The following is an 18,606-nucleotide window of genomic DNA, read 5'->3' as shown; positions in this document are numbered from 1 at the left end:
CAAGGAGACAGAAAACAATTCAGTCTCAAAAGTTTGCACATTGCACATGCAGGGGAATTCGGTTGTAGTTTCAGCGAACCATGCTGTTTGCTTAGATGGCCTCAGTAGCCTGTGAAAACCAGTGCCAGATTCTGGGTGTAACAAATGTTTACGGCATGAAATGCAAAGCAATGAGAATTCAGCCACTCTGGTCCAAAAACTGCAGACATGGACAAGCAGTGAAGCAAAGTCACAGAAGCAGCCAGGACAAGCCTGAACAGAATACACAGCACAGAAACCAAAGATGCTCCCATCCCAAGTCCCTGCCAAGATGTTTATACCAACTGAGAGGAGGACATGCTGAGGCAAGGTCTAGGAGAGCATTACCTTTTGATTCTGTGTCCTGTGATGGGGTGCTGGCTTCTCGCTGTTCTCCGGAGTCCACTGAGATGCTTCGTTCCGCTTCACCTTGCCTTTCAAGGAGCTGAAGTTTGGGACAGCATTCTGGCTGTTTTTCAGTCCAGAGTTGCCAGGGGGAAATCTGAGTGGCCTTGCTGCCATGCTGACTGCCCCCCACACCCTTTGAGCCCAAGTTACAGGTGGGTGCTTGGCTCACATTGTGATGCTGGGCCAGGGCACTGCTGCTGCCTGCCTTGCCATGGCTGGGCAGTTTGTTGTCAGGGTGCATTGGCTTGGCTAAAGCTTCCCACAGTGCCAGTGGAGGGAGCTCCCAGCCCCTTAGATCAGAAACCTGCAAGAGAAAAGAGCAGCAAGTCAGCATGGTGCCCCTCACACAGGTGCAGCTGCTGGGGGCACAGCCCAGGACCAGTGCACTGGGGCTGTTATTTGGTCACAGGACCAGACAAAGTCCAGGGCAAGGCACAACCCAGAGCTGCTCATACTGGGAATTAGCCTTGGCTCCTTAGAGCAAAAAAATCCTGCTCTGCAGTTACTCACTCACATGCTGACAAGCTGTAAACTCTCACTCAGGCATGGCAGACTTGCCAGTACTTCAGGGAAGAGCCACAGACACGAGCGCCCTCATTCCCAAGGCCAAGATGAGAAATGGGTGCTCCATGCCAGCCTGGCCCTTTGGTGAGCAGAAGGATGCTCAGAGCTATTTTGCAGGTGTTCCCAGAGCTTAGACAACTTTGTGACCCTAGAGAGAAATCTGGTGCCCTACTGTTTTCAGGGACCTCTTCTGCTGCTAAACAAGTTTCCTCTGCCCTGCAAAACACACAAAAGACAACTGAGCAGACAGTCTTGACACAAGCCTATAAAGAGAAAACTGGGACAGAGTAGGGAACAAAGGTTGAGGCAACTGAGGAGGAGGCAGTGGGTTGCAAGACAAGGCCAGAGCCGGGAAGTGCAGGCACTCATCACACAAGCTCTGCCTCTCCCAGGGGCCTGAGGGATAGTCCCGACTCCTGCTTTAACTCTCTGGGTGAGGGGGTGTCCACATTAGCAGGAGCTTCCAGCCCAGCAGGGTGATGCAATGTGCCACAGGCCTGCTGGGATAGCAGGATGATGCTCTCCTGTTCAAAACCCAGCTCAGTTTTCTGAATAGGTCCCGCAGGCTGAGGCAGAGTTTGGGCAGAGAAGACGAGGTCAGGGCAGAACACAGAGGTTTCTGGGCTGAGGGACATGCATGCAGCTAAGCAATGCTGCAGCAGCCTCTCCTTTCAGGATCTACTTTCCTTGGCAGAGTCTCATGCTCACACTGGGAATATTCCCTTGAAACTCTGCACAGGCATTAGAGATGACCGGGACACAGCTCCGTATCACATTGTATTCTGGAAGGCCACCAAAAACCCTTGGTCCAACACCACACCCTGGTAAACTACACACCCTAACCCCGTCACAGTTGTTTTTACCTCTGGGGAATCAGGAGGCAAGGAGAGTAAATCACATGTTCATGGAAGCTGAGGTATTACTCTGTTTGCTCACATCCACTATATGCTTTGCGTGACACCCCCACAATGCACCCAAGAAGCTTCCCTGTGCACAGGCTGAGGAATTTCCCAGCACACACGGAGGGTGTTGCTGTGGTCTGCTCCTCCCATTTGGACCACGCAGACCAGATGCTACGCACAGATTTCTTCTGCCACCCAGGGACAGGAAGCACCCAGCTCCAGACCAACCCCACGTCTAAATAGTACCGCAAGAGCTCAGCAGCACTACACACGCTGCTCCTGGCTTGCTGAAGGTGAGCCTGGAAACTAGCAAAAGCCAAATGCTCGCTCTGCCAGGGCAAACCACTGCACCCTTGCAAAGAAAGCAGAGTGAAGCACATTTGGCAGACCATAATCCCCAAAAGATTGTGATCACTGCAAGGCACAGGGCTGCAGCTTGTCATGCACTGCAAGCAAGTTCTGTGCCTGCAGAAAGGGTCTTTGCTGCAGAGGGGTCTTCTCAGCACCTGCCTCCCTGCAAGCTGAGCTGAGGGCTTGCTGACAAGCTATGCAAACACTGCTGTGGCATTGCCCGCCCAAGCATTCTTTCCTTAGTGGGATCCTTCGTGCACAGCTTGGCCTATCATTGCTTCCTAGATAGGAGTTGTTAGTTGCTCCCTCCTCCTGCAACCTCTGCCCCATACACCTTGGTGAGGGCTCTGCTCTAGCCTGGAGGAAGATGGTGAGCTACTAGCACTGATTAATTTTCACAGCACATAAGGGAGTCGCTAGCCCTTTAAGTGTCAGCCAGTCTCGCTTGCCCGCTCTTGTTCTACCAGGGACCTATTAATAGCAGCTGGAAAGATCACATCACTCTCTGGATATTTATACCCCTCTTCCACACCAGGAGAGATTTATGTCAGAGCTGCTGTCCCAGTGCCTGCCCAATTGCTCTGTCAAACCACTTGCAGGGGGAGGGGAGCTGAGGGTGGAAGGAAACAACAGAGAGAGCAAGCAGGGAGGAGAGAAGGTCCATATGGCACAAGCTGTCAGCATTAAGCACACATGCTGCCCTGCAGCCACTGGCTGGCCCGTCACAGGGAGCCTCAGCACCACTGGAAGGATTGCTGCCAGACAGCATTCCAGAAAGCAAGCCCTGCAGTACGCCCCTTCCTGCTGGTGGCCCAGAGGCCCCTCCCCCACCTCACAATTCCCAACGCACTCACAATCCCTGCAACACCCTGCACCACAGTCCTGAGGGTCACAAACCCACTGACACCATTGTGTGGCTACACCTGCACTGAGGAGGTGCTTCCCATTTCAACAGTTAGGTTGGGAGATCCAGGTCTGCCTGTGGCACACCGCATGGGCATGATACTGTGTTTATAACAGATTCCAAAATGCTTCACTGAAAATGTGAATGCTCAGCAGCACCATAGCACAACCCTAGTACAGCCCAGCAGGGTGAATACTTCAGGGAGGGAGGAAGAAGCGCAGGGCCCTGAAAAGCCCATGCCGGCAGAGTCCAGAGATGCACCTCCTGTCCCTCTGGTTCTCAGATGTGACTACATGGAACACACACCTCCATGCCAAAGGACCTGGCAGTTGCCACGATAAAACCTTCAGGCACTGCCTGCAGCATGGATGAGCCTCATCAGCTGTGAGGTTCCTCCAGAATGTAACATTTGGGGCGCACCTACCTTCTTTTTTTTTACTTTGGACTAGGCTGGTGCTCCAGGGAGGTCATTCAAAACCTTGCCTGAGGCACGATGGAAGGCTACCCTGGGCTGACAGAGGGACCAGGCTAAACTTTGGGAAGTCCTCCCTTCTAGTGTCCTCTCAGAGGGATAACACTTGCCTCACAATTCCTAAAGGGACAAATGCCAGAAGCAGCTGCCTGAAGATTCTGTTTTGCTTTCAGGAGTAGCAACAGCTGGATTCTGCTGCAGATGGATAGCAGGGATCCGCCCCAGCTTCTCGTGTCTGGCCGCAGTACGACAACAGGCATCTCAACTGCTGTAAGCTCCTTCCACATACCCTGAGATTCTAACTAGATTTCAGCAGCCATGCCATACATCTGGGCCATAATTAACTAGAAAGGAGATATACTGACACCAGGAGACAAACAATTCAAAACATCTTGAAAAGAACATGACAAATAGAAGACTGCACAGAGATCTGTCTATCTCTGCAATTTAGCAACACACCCACTCCAGCCTGGTAGTTTTAAAGACAATAGCAAACTTAACTCCCAGTGGTTAAAGCAAGGAGACAAGATTCCTGGCTTCTGCTCCCAGCTACCACCAATTCCACTTGTGAGCCCAAGCAAGTTTTGGGTGCCTTGATTCCACCATCATTACACAGGGGGCCAACCCAGTCAGCCTCATGATAGGAGGGTGGCTTTCAAGGCATAGTATCTGTTGAACAAAGGGCTACATCCAAATATAGAGTGTTTGCACCTGATACATCTGAAAAGCCATAGCTTTAAATCTAAGGCTGGGACCTTAGCAGACAAGAAATCTTGAAACAAAACAACAAAACCTGCTTTTAGTAAGCCTCCTCCAGTACAGTTTGAACAGCAGCAGAGGGAGAGAAGGAGTAAGCTCTGGGCTGGAGAGACTGGGCTGACATTTGCAATCTGGGAATTGCTAGCTGATAGTTAAGAAACCTGAAACCCCGCTGCATTCCCAGAAGATTTTCTGGTGAATCATGCTCCTGCTCTCTCCAAAGGACGACAACATGGATTCCCAACATTGCTGCAAAGAATGAGGGGCCCATGCCTGCCACCAGTCTTGCAGCTTCCACATCTAGGAGCTGGCTGGCATTGCTGCTGTGCTATCTCTCTTGGAAGAAGGCGCAAGAGAGGAAACCAGGACAACAGAGCCACAATGATTCAAAAAGGAAGGTGCTTCATCACACCTCCCTCCCACGACTACCAAGTTGTGCACACACAGTGGATACAAGAACCCAGGCCTCCTGAGTCCTGTGTGTTCCACAGCTCACCAAAACCCAACGTACAAGACACCCAGCGTACAAAATGGGTTGTGACATGGTGATGCAACACACAGAAAGTCATCTAACCCTTCTCTGCCAGCCTGTCCCAGAAGTAACAAGACCACATTACCATTGCAAACACCCTCTAAAAGCACATAGCCGATGCTCATAACCACCCAATCACTCACTACAAGATGCAATCTTGGAAAACCCAACCCAAATCCCACGAACACCACCACCAACTCATGTCGAATTATCTTGGATATGGAAATGAGAGGTCCTAAGCCAACTGAAGGGCTTCTTGAAGAGAGACATTAGGCAGAGGGAGACTCCAGAAACCCGCTGCTCCCTCCTGAGATAGCATGCACTTCAAATCTGGATGAGATCCCTAGCACATGACCCAACACCGGTCCTAGATTACCAGTCCTCCTGGGGTTAACAGCAGAAGGGGTTGAACATTTAAAAAAAAAAAAAAAAAAAAAAAAAAAGCGCCATACTATGTCAATTAAGTCAGTGTATTTCATGGAGGGAAAGACTAAGACAAACTTTCCAGAAGTGAGAGTTCAGAGGTGTGAGACCCTTCTCAAATCAGAAATGAAGCTGAGGCTTAGAGACACCAAGGTGAATCAGGAATGCCATTTGCTTTCTGCCCAGCACCCTACAACATTTCTTCTGTCACAGCTTCAGCCCAATCAGGGTTAGAAGACTTCTTCTAGCCCTTACTTGTCCCCCTAGTTCAACAGTTTCTCCCACTCCTCTCCTCCTTACTGCAGTACCAGCCAGAGCCCAGCTTCCGGTCCTGTGCTGAGGGAGTTTCCAGGTCTAACACCAAATTTGCAGATCCTTCTAGCTTCCCAGTCCAACTGGTATGTTCCCTACAGAAACCTTGCATGTGCCACACATTACTTGACAGTCACATGTGGCTCCCTTGGGATGATAACATGGAACTGCTTCATACAATGGCTAGTGTGACTTGCAGGGGATGGGTCAATGAGAGATCTGCAGGAAGCTGTGGGTGCCCCACATGAAGGGCAGCACAGCCACCTGTATGCTGCAGCTTGGCAGACTGCAGTCGAGTAACAGCATGTCAGGAAGCTAAGCCAGAAATCTCTTCCAAAGGTACTGCTGGTGCTCAGGGAGCTTCAATTTCCTCTGAGGCAGCATCTCATCCTGCAGTATATGAAATCTGGCCAGGAACACAGGCTGCTGTGACAGCTAGACACCCCCACACAGCCTTTGGCTGTGCTGCAATGCACTAAGACAGGTTCATCTGTACATGTATGGGGCAGTTCCCCTGAGAAAACCCGTCTGGCAAATAACACCACAGGCCACAATGCAAGGCCAGAACACAGACCTCCCTGGACAGTTGCTACATGGGATGAAGAGATCTCCTCAGGCCATTTCCACTGTGTTTGTACACTGGGATTACTGGGACTGGACAAGTAATGCTAAAAAGCCTAGCCAGTGAGCTGTGCCTCACATTGCCTCTGCTATACCAGCTCTCTTGAGCAGCAAGGCTCACAGCTGAGACCTTAAAACCCCACCTTCTCCACAAGAATTGCAAGGGAGACAAGCCTTGCCTAGGGTCACACATGCCAGGTAAACAGCTGATGTAGCTGAGCCTATGAGGACAGTCTTTCACCTGCATCTAGGATTCAGGAACTGCTTTAGGATCCTTTGGCAAAGAAGTCTGCAATGCCAGCAGTGCTCAGGATTGGAACCCAACAATGCCAGAACTTCACGAGGAGCCTCCAAGCTTTAACACAAGTTTCTGCTCTTCTTTTTATACAAAGTCTGTTTGTAGGGCTCTGTGACAGACTAGCCATTGTCAGCAGGACCATCACACTGGCTGCTTTCCCTTCCCCTGTCTCCAAGCCAGAGACACAAGGATTTCTGAGCACTGCATAGTCTGTTGCCTGTGGCTGGTCCAGCTTCATGCTGGCTGTCCAAAGCATCAGGTTTTCCGGGTGCCCCACCTCTGGGCCCGAGGTGGAGCCTATGGGACGAAGCCACTAGGTGTCACCGTCACGCAGGGCATCCACAGCCCGGCCGGGGCTGAGCACAGGCCAACTCGCTGCACCTCCTGCCAGCACAGAGGCGCCCGGGCTGGGGCACGGTGTGTGCACCCAAACCCCAGGCTTCCTTGGCACCTGAGCCCTCGCACCAGGGCCTCTGCAGCGTGCAGAGCGTTGTGCTGGGGAGCAGAGCCATGAAACACATCCCTGCAGCAGATCCTTACTATGCTCTTTCAGACTAAAGCAGCATGGAGATGCCTGTTGCACACTGCAAGAGAGGGCTCGACATCCCATACCACCTTGCAGAAAATCTCCCTGAAACACTAGCTCTCACTTTGAGCAAGCTCAGATCACTTTCCAGCCTGAAGAATAGCACCGTCTTTGCAGACAGGTTCCCAGTAGGAAACCCTTATGGCAGGGACCCCCCTACCACCTCTCTCATGGACATGTACCCCAGATGCACCCTGCTGTACAACCAGCAGTGCAACAAGTTTGTTTGCCGTTGAGCAGGCTTGCAACAGAGAGTTGGGGAAGAGTTGTACTCTTCCTATGCCCAATCCTGGCACTAAATGCAACATACAAAGGACACACCTGCACAAAAGGAAGACGTTTGAATATGTGCAGGCCTGCAAATTGCCTGGACTGCAGCAACTGGGCACACACATGTATGTACCCTCCGCACACCTGGGGACAGGGAGCTGACAGAGAATACAGGAAAGAGGGGGAAGCAGGGGTAGCTGCCCCAACACCTTGCCCCCACATTGCCTCTCTGCCAGCCCTGTCTGTAGAAGAGATGCAGTGAGCTGCTGAGCACTCCTCCAAGATTATAAATACCAGGCTCAGCAGCAGCAATCGCTGGGCCCTATATTTAAACCATGGCTGAGGTCACTTCCTTTTCCCAGCAGCTCCCTCCAGCCCCCACCCCATCTCCTTGTATTTGCATGCCATCATGACTAAGGGCACATAGGGTGTAAGGTCATAGGGGAAGCAGGTATGCAACTACCTCTCAGGAAATTCCACCCTGGGAAACCTTTCACCTTCCCCAGTGCAGAGAGGATCAGTACACGCAGCTGATCTTGCAGCTGAGTGGTGGCAGCTGCCTGCAGGCAGTACTGGGACTACAGTGTAGGGCTGGAAAGGGAGGGGGAGACCTCAAGGAGAGGGGAGCCACTGCTCCCCATCTGGCTTTACCATCAGAGTCTGGGCTAGAACTGATCTGGAGAGAGGTTTCCCCACTGTGCACCCCAAGACAGCAGTTGCTCTACTTCCTCACCATGCTTCACCTTTACCCCCAGAAGCCTCCTCCATACATAAAGCTGAAACTCCCCAGCTTCCGCCACTCAAGAGGTGCAAAAAGTGGCTTAGCCTTCCCCACAGACCCAGTCCAGAGTCTCAGAGGCTACTCTGCCCCTATGCAAACACTCAAGCAACTCGCAGAGCTCCTCCAGAGACAGTGATCTAACCCTGGCCAGGTCTCCAACCACCCAAAAGGAAATAGGCAGAAAGAGCTAGGAATTGCCCCATCTTACTAACTGCAGCCGTCTGGGCAGGCAATGAGCCCTCTGTAGCAGCAGATGTACAGCCACAGATGAAGAGAAAGGCCTAGAGGCAGCCTGCCCTGGGGCTCCCCCCGACCCCAGCCCCTCTTCCCCACCCGGAGAGAGAGATCTTGTTAGCTTATGGTTAGCCAAGTGAGCAAGGGCTTTTGACATTCCTCCTGTTCTGAGGTTTGCAGTGGTCCTTGTGGCCAGAGGTCAAGTGCCCAGACTCAGCCCGATCAAGCTCTGAAGCAGCGTTGTTTGCACTAGGTACAGTAACTGGGGTCATCAAGTGCTCCCAACTCAGCCCTTCATCCTCCACAGTTAACTCTAGTTCTGCCCTTATTAAGAAACAGATCATATTAAGAAAACTTACTGCAACAACAAAGATTAGAGTACAAAGGAGGGGAGAAGAGGGCAAAGGCTACTTAGTGGGAGGAAATAGATCTTTTGGAAGCAGGACGGCCATTTATAAAGGTAATGATATAAACAAGTCAGCACTGGGATTTGCAGAAGAACTAGTTGGTGACTTTCACAAGGTATATATTAGATTTCAAAGTCCTCAGCTGCTTGGATTACTGAGCCAATTCTCCAGTCTCTAAGCTAGCATGAAATACATTGGAGTGGACATCTCTGAAGACTGACATCCAGAAAGTCTCCTGTACAGAGCCTGAGCATGCTCGTCAAATGCCTCTTCCTCTCCCTCGTCCCATGGATTCTGGAGAGGAAGTTTGTGACAGAGCAGGGGTGCTGAGGCAGCCCTATAACCCCTGGAATCAGCTGATCAGGAAACACACAGAGCAGAAAGCTGTGAGGAAGCACAACTGCTATTGAAAGATGGACAGAGCAGAGCCAGTGAGCAGAGGGGGACACGATCGTCCAGCTCCTTTGGCCAGCAACAGGGTACTTGTTGTCCTCTTCGGCACACGGATATTGTGCTTTGGCTCTGAGCCTGCACCCGCAGCGAGGCACGCCTGTGCCCTCCAAGGCTCTGTCTCCACAACAACAGGAACCAGAAGCCACAGCAGACCCTGAGCAGCTCATTGGCCCAAGATCACGTTACAGGACAGGAAGGAAGAAGGCACTTTGATCAGTCTGGAATTGCTTTAAACAGGTTCCACACCAATATCTCAGCCACTGGAATTAACCTCCCAACACCCTAAATGTCCCGTTCCTAAAGACATGTCCTGCTCTGGCATACACATCGGGGCCTAAGCGACCCAGCCACTGGTGGCTGCTCCCAAGGAAAGGTCATGGCAGAAAGCAGCCTAGAAGGCAGAGCCTCCCTATGCCCCATCAGAGGAAACCAAGGCTCAGCAGGGCCCCACCTCTCTGGTGTATGTCTTTAGCACAGGCACATGCTAGCTGTCCTCAAAACAGCAGCAAGAGGCGATTTTAGAGGCAGCTGGCAGAGACAGGCTGGTGCTCCCCTGCAGCTCCCCTCCTCACACTCAAGGGCAGTGGGAGCTCCTCCACCAGCCTATGGGACCTCCTGCTCCATGTATGCCCATCCTGCAGCCTGCTCCTGGCAGGCAGAGGGTTAATGATGCCCAGGGAGCTGCAGGAAGCCTCTTCCTTTCCCTCTCAGGAACAATGGAGCCATTGTGGGAGACTGGGCAAGTGTGGGCAGATCCCTGGACTGGCAGTTACTCAACTGGGCGCTCATTCCTGCCAGGTTCTCTCTCTGCCTCCTCAGGTATGAGGAGAGCGGGTAGCTGCCAGCCATCTGTGGGCCCTGGAAGAACACTGGCCAGCCCAGCCACATGAACACCACATCAGTATGCCCACAGGCCTTGCCAAGTAACCTCACTCCTACCGATATGTCTGGGTACAAAATGCAGTCAGACAGCCATAGACACAAAGCTGTCAGATAACACCACCATGCAGCAGACCAGACTGTGAGCTGGCTGAGCGCTGCCAGCACTGCCAGCTTCACACCTGGGTATCCAGCAGGATCAGCTGTGTTTTCCAGATACGGTGGGGGGATGCTGCAGGAGCCAAAAACAGTTTTTCTCATCATAAAGTCACATTTCAATTGCGGGTGCTAGTGCTGACCTGGGAAAAAGAATTTCTGGGAAAACTGGAAACTCCTCCATGTGACACACAGGCGAGCAGTGAGAACCCAACTGTGCATGGGGGTACTGCTTTCCAAGCCTCCACAGTCTGAAAACGGAACAAATAAGCAAAGAAGCAAGCAGCTCCAACGTATTTCCACCCTCTATGGATTTGCATCTCCCATGTCCAGCACATCAGTGTACAGAAAACTCGAGGATGTTCTGAATTCACACCCTCAAAGCATAGAGCTGACCCCCAAGGCAAGACAAGCACTCTATGTCACACTCCCAGACTTTCCATCAGAGCTTCATGCCCCCTTGGGCATGGAATCAGGGTATACGGTAACAAACACAGCTCATTGAGGCATACACTGAGCATCTGCGTAAAACCTTTGGCCAAGCATCTGACTCTGGACAAATAGCACAACTTAGGGTTGCTCTATGCCGCCTCTACCATTGGAAATGCCTCTGGCTGGTTCACAGGAGATGCAGTAGAAAGGCAAGTGGAAAACAGCCCTACAAGACTCAGCACTGCCTCCCTGGGATCTCCATGCTAGGTACAAGTTGGCAGGCAGAGAGTAGCTCCAAGTATCTGGATTAGATGAAGTCCCACCAGAGGAAAGGTGCAGTCCAGGTGCATGCCATGTGTGCTTCTGTGTACAAACCACCGCAGCTCAAACATTACGGGATCAAATGCCTATGATCAGTTGTGAGGGAGGAATGTCCTTTTCCACTTGATGCTACAGCTGCTTCCCCCATCTCACAAATAGACTCAATCTTCCATTTTTTAGGAGCACAAATACAGGCCATAGTTCTCTCACCTGGCAGCACCAACTCTGTGAGTAGCACTCATCTCTGTTTCTTTTTTATCCAGTCTCAGCACCCTGCAGTAGCTCCAGGAGTGCCACTACTCTCTAATTTTGCCAGAGGCAGACTGAAAAGCAGCTTGAGCAGACTCACACCAGCTCCCCAAGTCCATGCACTCCTGTTCATGCTTTCAGAGCCAGTGTCTTCTTCCCTGCAACTCTCAGATAACTACTCTGTCAGCTCTTTACATGTCCACCTGAGGGCATGCTTTCTTCCTTCCCCCCCAAATCACTTTCTCCAGTGTCTGAACTTGGCCTCTGTGCAGGCCACTTCAAGACATGCCAGACAAGTTTAATACAACACTACCTCAGACCCCAAAAGGGAGGCTAGATGCTCTCTAGAAAGGACTGCAAATAGAGTTGTCACTGCAAACCTGCCATACGCCTCACTTTGCAGCCAACTCTGTTCAACAAAGCAGCACAACCCCCAGATGGGTTTTGCTCTTCCCTAATGCTCAAGCACCAGAGACCAAGATGAGGGCAGGTAAAAACATCCGATGGATCTGACAGGGCAGGGTTTAATTTGTATCTCTTTAGAAGATGGCATGCCTGAAAGAAAATACAGTATCTGCTTCCAACAAGGAAAAGGAAGAATCTGGGTAACCTTTTGCTAAGAGAGGGTAAAAAAAACAAACAAACAAACAAACAAAACAAAACAAAACAAAAACAAAAACAAACAAACAAACAAAAAAAAAAAAAAACCACCAAACAACCAGGGCAAGAGGGACAAAACAATCTTTGTCCTCATTTTGCTGGTCACACAAGCACAGGGCAGCTGCAGTACCCACTGCCCCAGCTTGGTCAGCAAATAATAACCACAACCAGCCCACTTTCACCAAGGCTTACAGAAGCCAGGCTCCATGGTCTAGGAAAAGCTGTGTCCCTTGAGAAAGAGGTAGAGCATAGATGGGATTTCCAGACTACACTGATGATCAGCTCACAGAAACCAGATAGGACAGCACACCCTCTGAGGTCATTGCTTGGCTCTACCATGTTTGCTCCAGATGCCATCCCTTTAAACATGGCTCCAGAGACCACACAAGGGTTAAATCTGCCTATAAATATCTGTTCTCAGCAGGGCTGCTGCTCTGAACCCTCCAGCCATCTGTTCTAGCCTTCCCCAATCTAAGACTCTAACATCTGAAACACGTTCACAATTCTTAGGAGTGCTCCCAAAAATAGAACAGTGACATGGCTTAGCTCCATTGCCAGTGTCTGTGAGCACAGGAGCATGTATACCAGTGCCTGTGCCAGCACAAGCCCGGAGTCATGCAAATACGAACACGTCTGCCTCTATGACAGCAAGCAGGCCTGAACCAGCATGGGTCTGTCTGCATCTGTGCTGCCGTGGGTGTGCCTGCTTAACTGCAAATTCACGTGAACCCACACAAGCATGTTCATGCTGGTGTGAACCTGGATCTGTACACATGTGCATGTCTGCACCAGCACAAGCGTGAGAGAAGGTGAAAGCCTCTCTGCTGGTGGATGCGATGGAAGTCCTGCCATGCCTTCTTCCTCGGCAGGACAGCAGCGCTGCAGGACCCAGCCAGGCACCTCTCCTCCTGCAGCCCAGCCCTGCTTGGCCTCAGCACAAGAAGTCCCACTGTATCCAGGCCCTGGCACTCCAATCTAGACAGAAAGCCTACCCTGCAGCACAGCAGGGAACAGAGGACACCAGTTCTCTTGTTCAATGCTTGGCTCAGCAAATTCAGCAGTCCCACCTCTGGGCACCAGAAGCTCACTGTAAAAGCAAGTGAAGCCTGATAGATGCGAGGCCCAGGACACACCACCCTACTCACACCCAGTTGCAGCTTGCAGGATTTTCTCAAACACTCCACGGAGAGAACCTGGGCAAGGTTGCAGATTTAACAGCTTTGGAGCAGAGTGGGCTCCAAGTCTCTCATAGCTCTTTCCAAACATCGCAGACATGAGTGGGTTCACCCCTCTGACTGCCAAGCCCATTAGCCTCACTCCACATGAGCAGTTCCAGGAGACAACAATCATCTTCATGGCCAAATGCAACATAGGAAATGAGCTGTCAGCTCCCAAATCTGGACATACCGTCCAGAAGCAGACAGACCATTCTCCTGAGCATCCTCAGGACACAGTGCTGCCCACCTGCTTTGTGCCCAACAAAGCTCATACTCAAACTCCCATTATTCACTGGAGACCATCACAAAGAAGCTCAGCCCTGGCTGCTGGCCCGGCTGACACCACATGATAGGATGATGTGCCTGTATGACCCCAGGGAGGGGACATGCAGCATCCATCCTCCTCATAGTGACAACAGCCTGAGGATGAGATAGCAGCTACATTTTCATCTCTAACTATTTCCACAGGAGTGATTTTCCCTTCCAGACCAAGTAAAACTGCAGACAAAGCTCCAAACACAAAGTGACTGGCTATGCAGGATGAGGCTTTTTTGGTGCGCTCCATTTCTACCAGTCTCTAACCCCCATGGTGATGTGATGGTGAACAGCTGCCATAACACGGCACACGTGGTGCTACGCCTCCTTGTCCAGCACATGCACACACACACACACAGAGCACACTGGTGTGCTGAGTGGGCTCCCTCAAATCTGTCCCTATAGATGTGGGCCAATGGAAGGGACCAAGTCCACTGAAGTGTCATTTGCCTTTTTCTGGAGTGCATTCAAAAGGGCACCTGACAAATAGGAAGGTCAGAAGGCAGTACATACCTCCACAGTTTTGTTCAAGGTTTGCCAAGCGGCCCATTGCCTTTCACTCCTCTGATGTACTGGAGATAGCCAGCTAACTCCAAGAACTATAAACAAGACTTTCAGTGAAGCCTAAAATGCAGGTACTTCTTCAGCTCAGGTGACAACAGAAACGGAAGAGAGCTTGAAATTCCAGCTTGAAATTCCAGCTCTTCATTTCAGGCTTTGGCAGGAAGCTGATCTAGGAAACAGCCTCAGTAGACTGAGTCAACACAGCTGCACTCTGAGAGAGGAAAAAAAAACCCCATTGATCCAGGTATTGATTTGCTGCAGGAGTTGGTGTTTGTTTAGAAGTTTGCCCATGGGTCAGACCTTGTTACAAGCATCTTTCCTGGTGATGAGGTTAGAAACAGACTATGCCAAACTCCAGTCACCTGCCTGGGGAGCAGAATGCAAGCAAGTCTGGAAGCTAAGCAGTCCCTCAGGGATGCTTCCCTCCTCAACTTCCAAAACCATGTTGTTGGGTGGAGGAGCACCACAAACAGCTGTAAGGCAGCACCAGCATTTTGAGGAGTCCAGCTAGGGTGTAAATAGGTGGGGGGGGGGGGTGGCGCTGAAGGCCAGGCAGTTCATCAGAAGTTTCAGATCATGAGATGGAAAGGATTTAAACAGCAGATGCATTTCAGGATTATTTTCCCTGCCCATAACTGTCAGAAAGAGCAATGGGATTTCGAGATCCCCACAGGTTTGCCATCCAGCCAGGCAAGATCTGAAAAGTCAGACCAACTAGGACAAAACTGAACTGAAAAGTCTTGTTTCCTTCTCTCTGGCAAAATCAAAAGCACACAGGTTAAGTACCAGGATCAAGCAGACATCCACTAACGGAGACAATTACCAAAAGCACTGCACACAAAAAGTTCCTGTACCGGGTCAGGTACCCAGTGTGCTCCAAGTTTGGTGGAAAACAATGGTATCCACTTCAGTACCTGGCCACAAGTGACAGCAAACTGCAGGCCACTAGATTCTTTTCCAAACCATTCCTCCTCTTCTTCTGTCTCTGTAGCTGCTGAGTGAATGACCAAAAGTAAGTTTAAGGAAAAAGGGTGGCTCTGTCAGGCACAGTGACTTCCATCAGAAAGACACTCAGGTATTGCTACAGAGCTCTCCTCTTCCCACACCTCGTAAAGCTTATGGGCATAAGCTCTTAAGAGATGGAAGATAAGTGATGACAGGCTGAGGACGAGGCACTAGGCAGGAGATACATCCCCAGCATTCTCCTGACCTCAAAGCTCCCCTTACTGCTCAGCAGGCGTGCAGCATCCATTACCGCCTACTAATTTCCAGTCCCAGAAATTTCTGCCTACACCATATCCCAGCATCACTTCTTGCTTTTCCTCACCTCTTCTGAGTTGCTGCCATAATTCCTGTTATGAACCACAGATGTCTGCACACTGCAGCACTTTCAGAGCCACCTCCAGCCTTACTAGGTAGCCGACCATCAGAGATGGCCACCAGACATCAGAGAAGAGGTGCGGACATAACTGCATGTGCAGAGACATATGTCTAGGGGAATAATAGAGCTATCGTTCCCCTCATGTCTGCATTCCCCATGTGACATGTGGCAAAGAGGCTCAGCCTTACCAGCAACTTGTGGGTACCTTTCTCCACTGTGTTCTGAAGCCTCTCTGTCCATCTTTCAGTTTCCTTAATTTCAACACAAAATACTGTGAAGGATTTATTTTGCCTTTTAACACTTCTTAGCCCATCACTTGCTAAAATAAAAAATAGTTAATCAGCTTCTCCCCTTCCCCACTTTTGCTGCCTTGCAAGTATGTCCCGTGCTTAAGTTATGATCTACAGCAGAGGAAGCAGCAAACTAGTTCAGACCAATGTGGGTATCCTCAGCTACTGCGTGGCTCACAGCAGGCAGCCAGCTCCTCGTGCTCAGGCAGCGCCCTTACTGAAGTACACAGAAGCCAGTCAGACTGGAGAGTTTGCTGCATTGTATGCATTTGAAATAGCAACAATCAACATAGAAATTAAGAAAATCTGACTCTGAAGCCAATGGGACAATTTGCATCTGAAAAATTAAAGGAGTAGCCTCCTTTATCTACAGCTAAGTTTTACTTCTGTGGGGTGCCACACGCTCCAGCACACAGTGACCCACTGCGAGCTGGACACACACTGAGATCCCATGACTTGTCATGATCTGTCACACAGTTCAGGCAGGAACTAAGGCTTGCCACAAGGAAGAAGGGAAGAAGCAGAGTAGTGCTTAGATCACACCTGAGAATGGGTCACAAGGCTGCCCACAGATGGGGCTACAGAATTTGGATGCAGAATTCGGAATTAAAGATGTTGATGGCCAAACCACGCCACAGCGAGAAAACCAGTTCCCATTCTCAGGATCCAGGATACATCAGGAGCAACTCAACAGCACGAGATGCTTGAAACCTGACCAGCTGCCCATGCAGACTACCAACAGAGCTCACACACCCCTGGCTCCCCCTTGACAAAAGAGTCTTGCCCCTCTACAAGATGTTGGCTATTCACACAGGAATGTTGCTGGCTCTCATCTTCCCAGTGGAAGAGACAACTTCAGGGCACATTTCAACCAGACCATCCCTACACCACAGCAGCCAGGAAAACACTCAGGAACCTCACACAGCTTCCTGCCCCCTGAAAGCCAGCCCCTGGCCAGCATGGCTTCTGGGTGTCAGCATACAAAGGAGACTTGAACCCCCAGTTCTTATATTCCCAGGCCTGGCCTGCATGGCCTTGGGCAAGACACTTCAGCTCTCTAATTGTATGTATGACAGCAGATGCTGCCATCAGCCTGCAAGGGCCTGAACATAGCGGGGAGCTCCCCCTCCTCCCAGGCAGCATCACTGTGAGCAGAAGCAAGAAGGCAAAGCCAGGCTGCCCTCCTGCACCTTCTCTCCCTAGGCTGATTCTGAAAATAAAAAACAGCTTCCACTTGTCCCAGCCCCAAAAGAGAAGGAGGCAGAAAGAGGTTTGTTGTAAATACATGAAACTGTCGCTAAGTGAAAGAGAAAAAAAATTCAGGGGGAAGCAGGGTGGAACAAGGGAGGGGACAAAACCGCATTTTTACTTCTGGTGGCCAGCCAGCTGACTGACTCAGCCAGTTTGGTTGCTTGCCATATAGATTTAAAAACAAAACCAAGCCTCAGAGAGAGAAGGGGGTTAGGATGAATGTGCTTTTTTTTTTTCTTGTGTGTTGAGTAAATCCTAGACTGGCCCAAGACATGTTTAGGAAAATGTCTTCCCTGCCCCACTGAGCCCAGGGATGCAGCACAGAGCAAGGCACAGCACAAGTCTGCCAGTGCCAGGGCAGTGTGAGACTGCCGCTAAGGCACTTTGCTCCAGGCAAGCCACTGGGTCTGAAAGCCTAAGGCTCCAGGGCTACCCTCAGAGCTGGTGTCCTCCAGCCACCTCAAGGGCTAGGAGTGCAGTCTGGGTCCCCAGGCAGGTGTCACCTGCCTGACTGGTGGCACAGCCAAGGCTAAGGTGACCTGCTACATCTGCTGGGAAGAGGGCTGTGGAGTCAAGGCTGCCTGCTGCTGCAGCTGCTCTCCAGCTATGGGCTACATTCTGTGGGCACCTCCTCACCTTTGCCTGCTCCTCACCAGAGGAATGTGCACAGGAGGTGGGAGGAGCAGGGAAGAGGTTGTTTTGAAATACCAGCTCCCATTTCATTTATCTGGATCCCACAGTGCCCATGGCATGGTAGGCACTTGTAAGCGTGTTCTGTTCCCAAAGTACTGTACAAACAAAAACACGCGCTCCCCACACCCTTTGCAGCAACTCAACATGCTGGCATGTACAGCACAGCACCAGCAGGCAGTGCTCACTGCTCCACGCCAACTGGGCACTTCCATACAACTGGATGGTCACAAAATCCTATGTGAATAAGCAGTTCTTGGCACTTTCCAGCTGCAGCAGTCATTACAAACACTAGCTGGTGAAGGAAGTCATGAGCCTCCCACACAGTGATCTCCCATAGAAACTGGCCAGCCTCCCTGGCAATTAATCCGTCGCTCACTGCAGGGAGTGCAGACAGAATAAGTTACCTAAGGAGCTGACAACAGGTAACTGCAAACCCTGCTCCTATTCCCATTTCAAGATAGTAGAACTGAGGCAAAGAAAAACCAAGGCCCTGTCCATAGCTTCCCCAGCCATCAGCAGCAAGGCCAAGAAGAACACCTTTGCTCTTTGGCTCCCAGTCTCCAGCATGGACACTACGACAACACTGAAATACGGTCCATCAGCAGAGGCCCAGTGGCCCCATGGGGGCTTCAGAAGACAGGTGCAGATATACACCCTGCAAGTGGGGGAAGCAGGTGCAGGATTCCCCCAGGGACTGCTGCAGCAAGGCACCTGGGGAGGCTGCTGCTGCCTGCTCTGGCTCCTGGAGGAAGCAAGCAAACAGATGCAAGTACAGCAGCCCAGCTGGATGGGACCAGCCACTGCAGGGTGAGGGGCACTGTTCATGAGCCAGTGGCCAGAGCTCTCCCCAGCCTTCAGCCTTCCCCAAAAAGGCCCGCCTCACCTTATACAGAGGTGTTTCGG

The 18,606-nt window shown here is 51.0% G+C and overlaps 1 protein-coding gene across 1 annotated transcript in view; it reads right to left on the bottom strand.

Moving 5' to 3' along the window:
- BCL9L (BCL9 like) overlaps positions 1–18,606 on the bottom strand; it is a 44,624-nt gene that overhangs the window by 10,628 nt on the left and 15,390 nt on the right. The window contains 3 exon segments of the mRNA XM_040084930.2: positions 367–438; positions 441–513; positions 515–730. Coding sequence (XP_039940864.1) covers positions 367–438; positions 441–513; positions 515–667 — 298 coding nt within the window. The 5' untranslated portion in view covers positions 668–730.

The sequence above is a fragment of the Hirundo rustica genome, chromosome 23 (genome assembly GCF_015227805.2).
Source record: "Hirundo rustica isolate bHirRus1 chromosome 23, bHirRus1.pri.v3, whole genome shotgun sequence".
Lineage (NCBI taxonomy): Eukaryota > Metazoa > Chordata > Aves > Passeriformes > Hirundinidae > Hirundo > Hirundo rustica.
The sequence above is the reverse complement of the archived record's forward strand: the minus strand, read 5'-3'. Positions and strand labels throughout refer to the sequence as shown.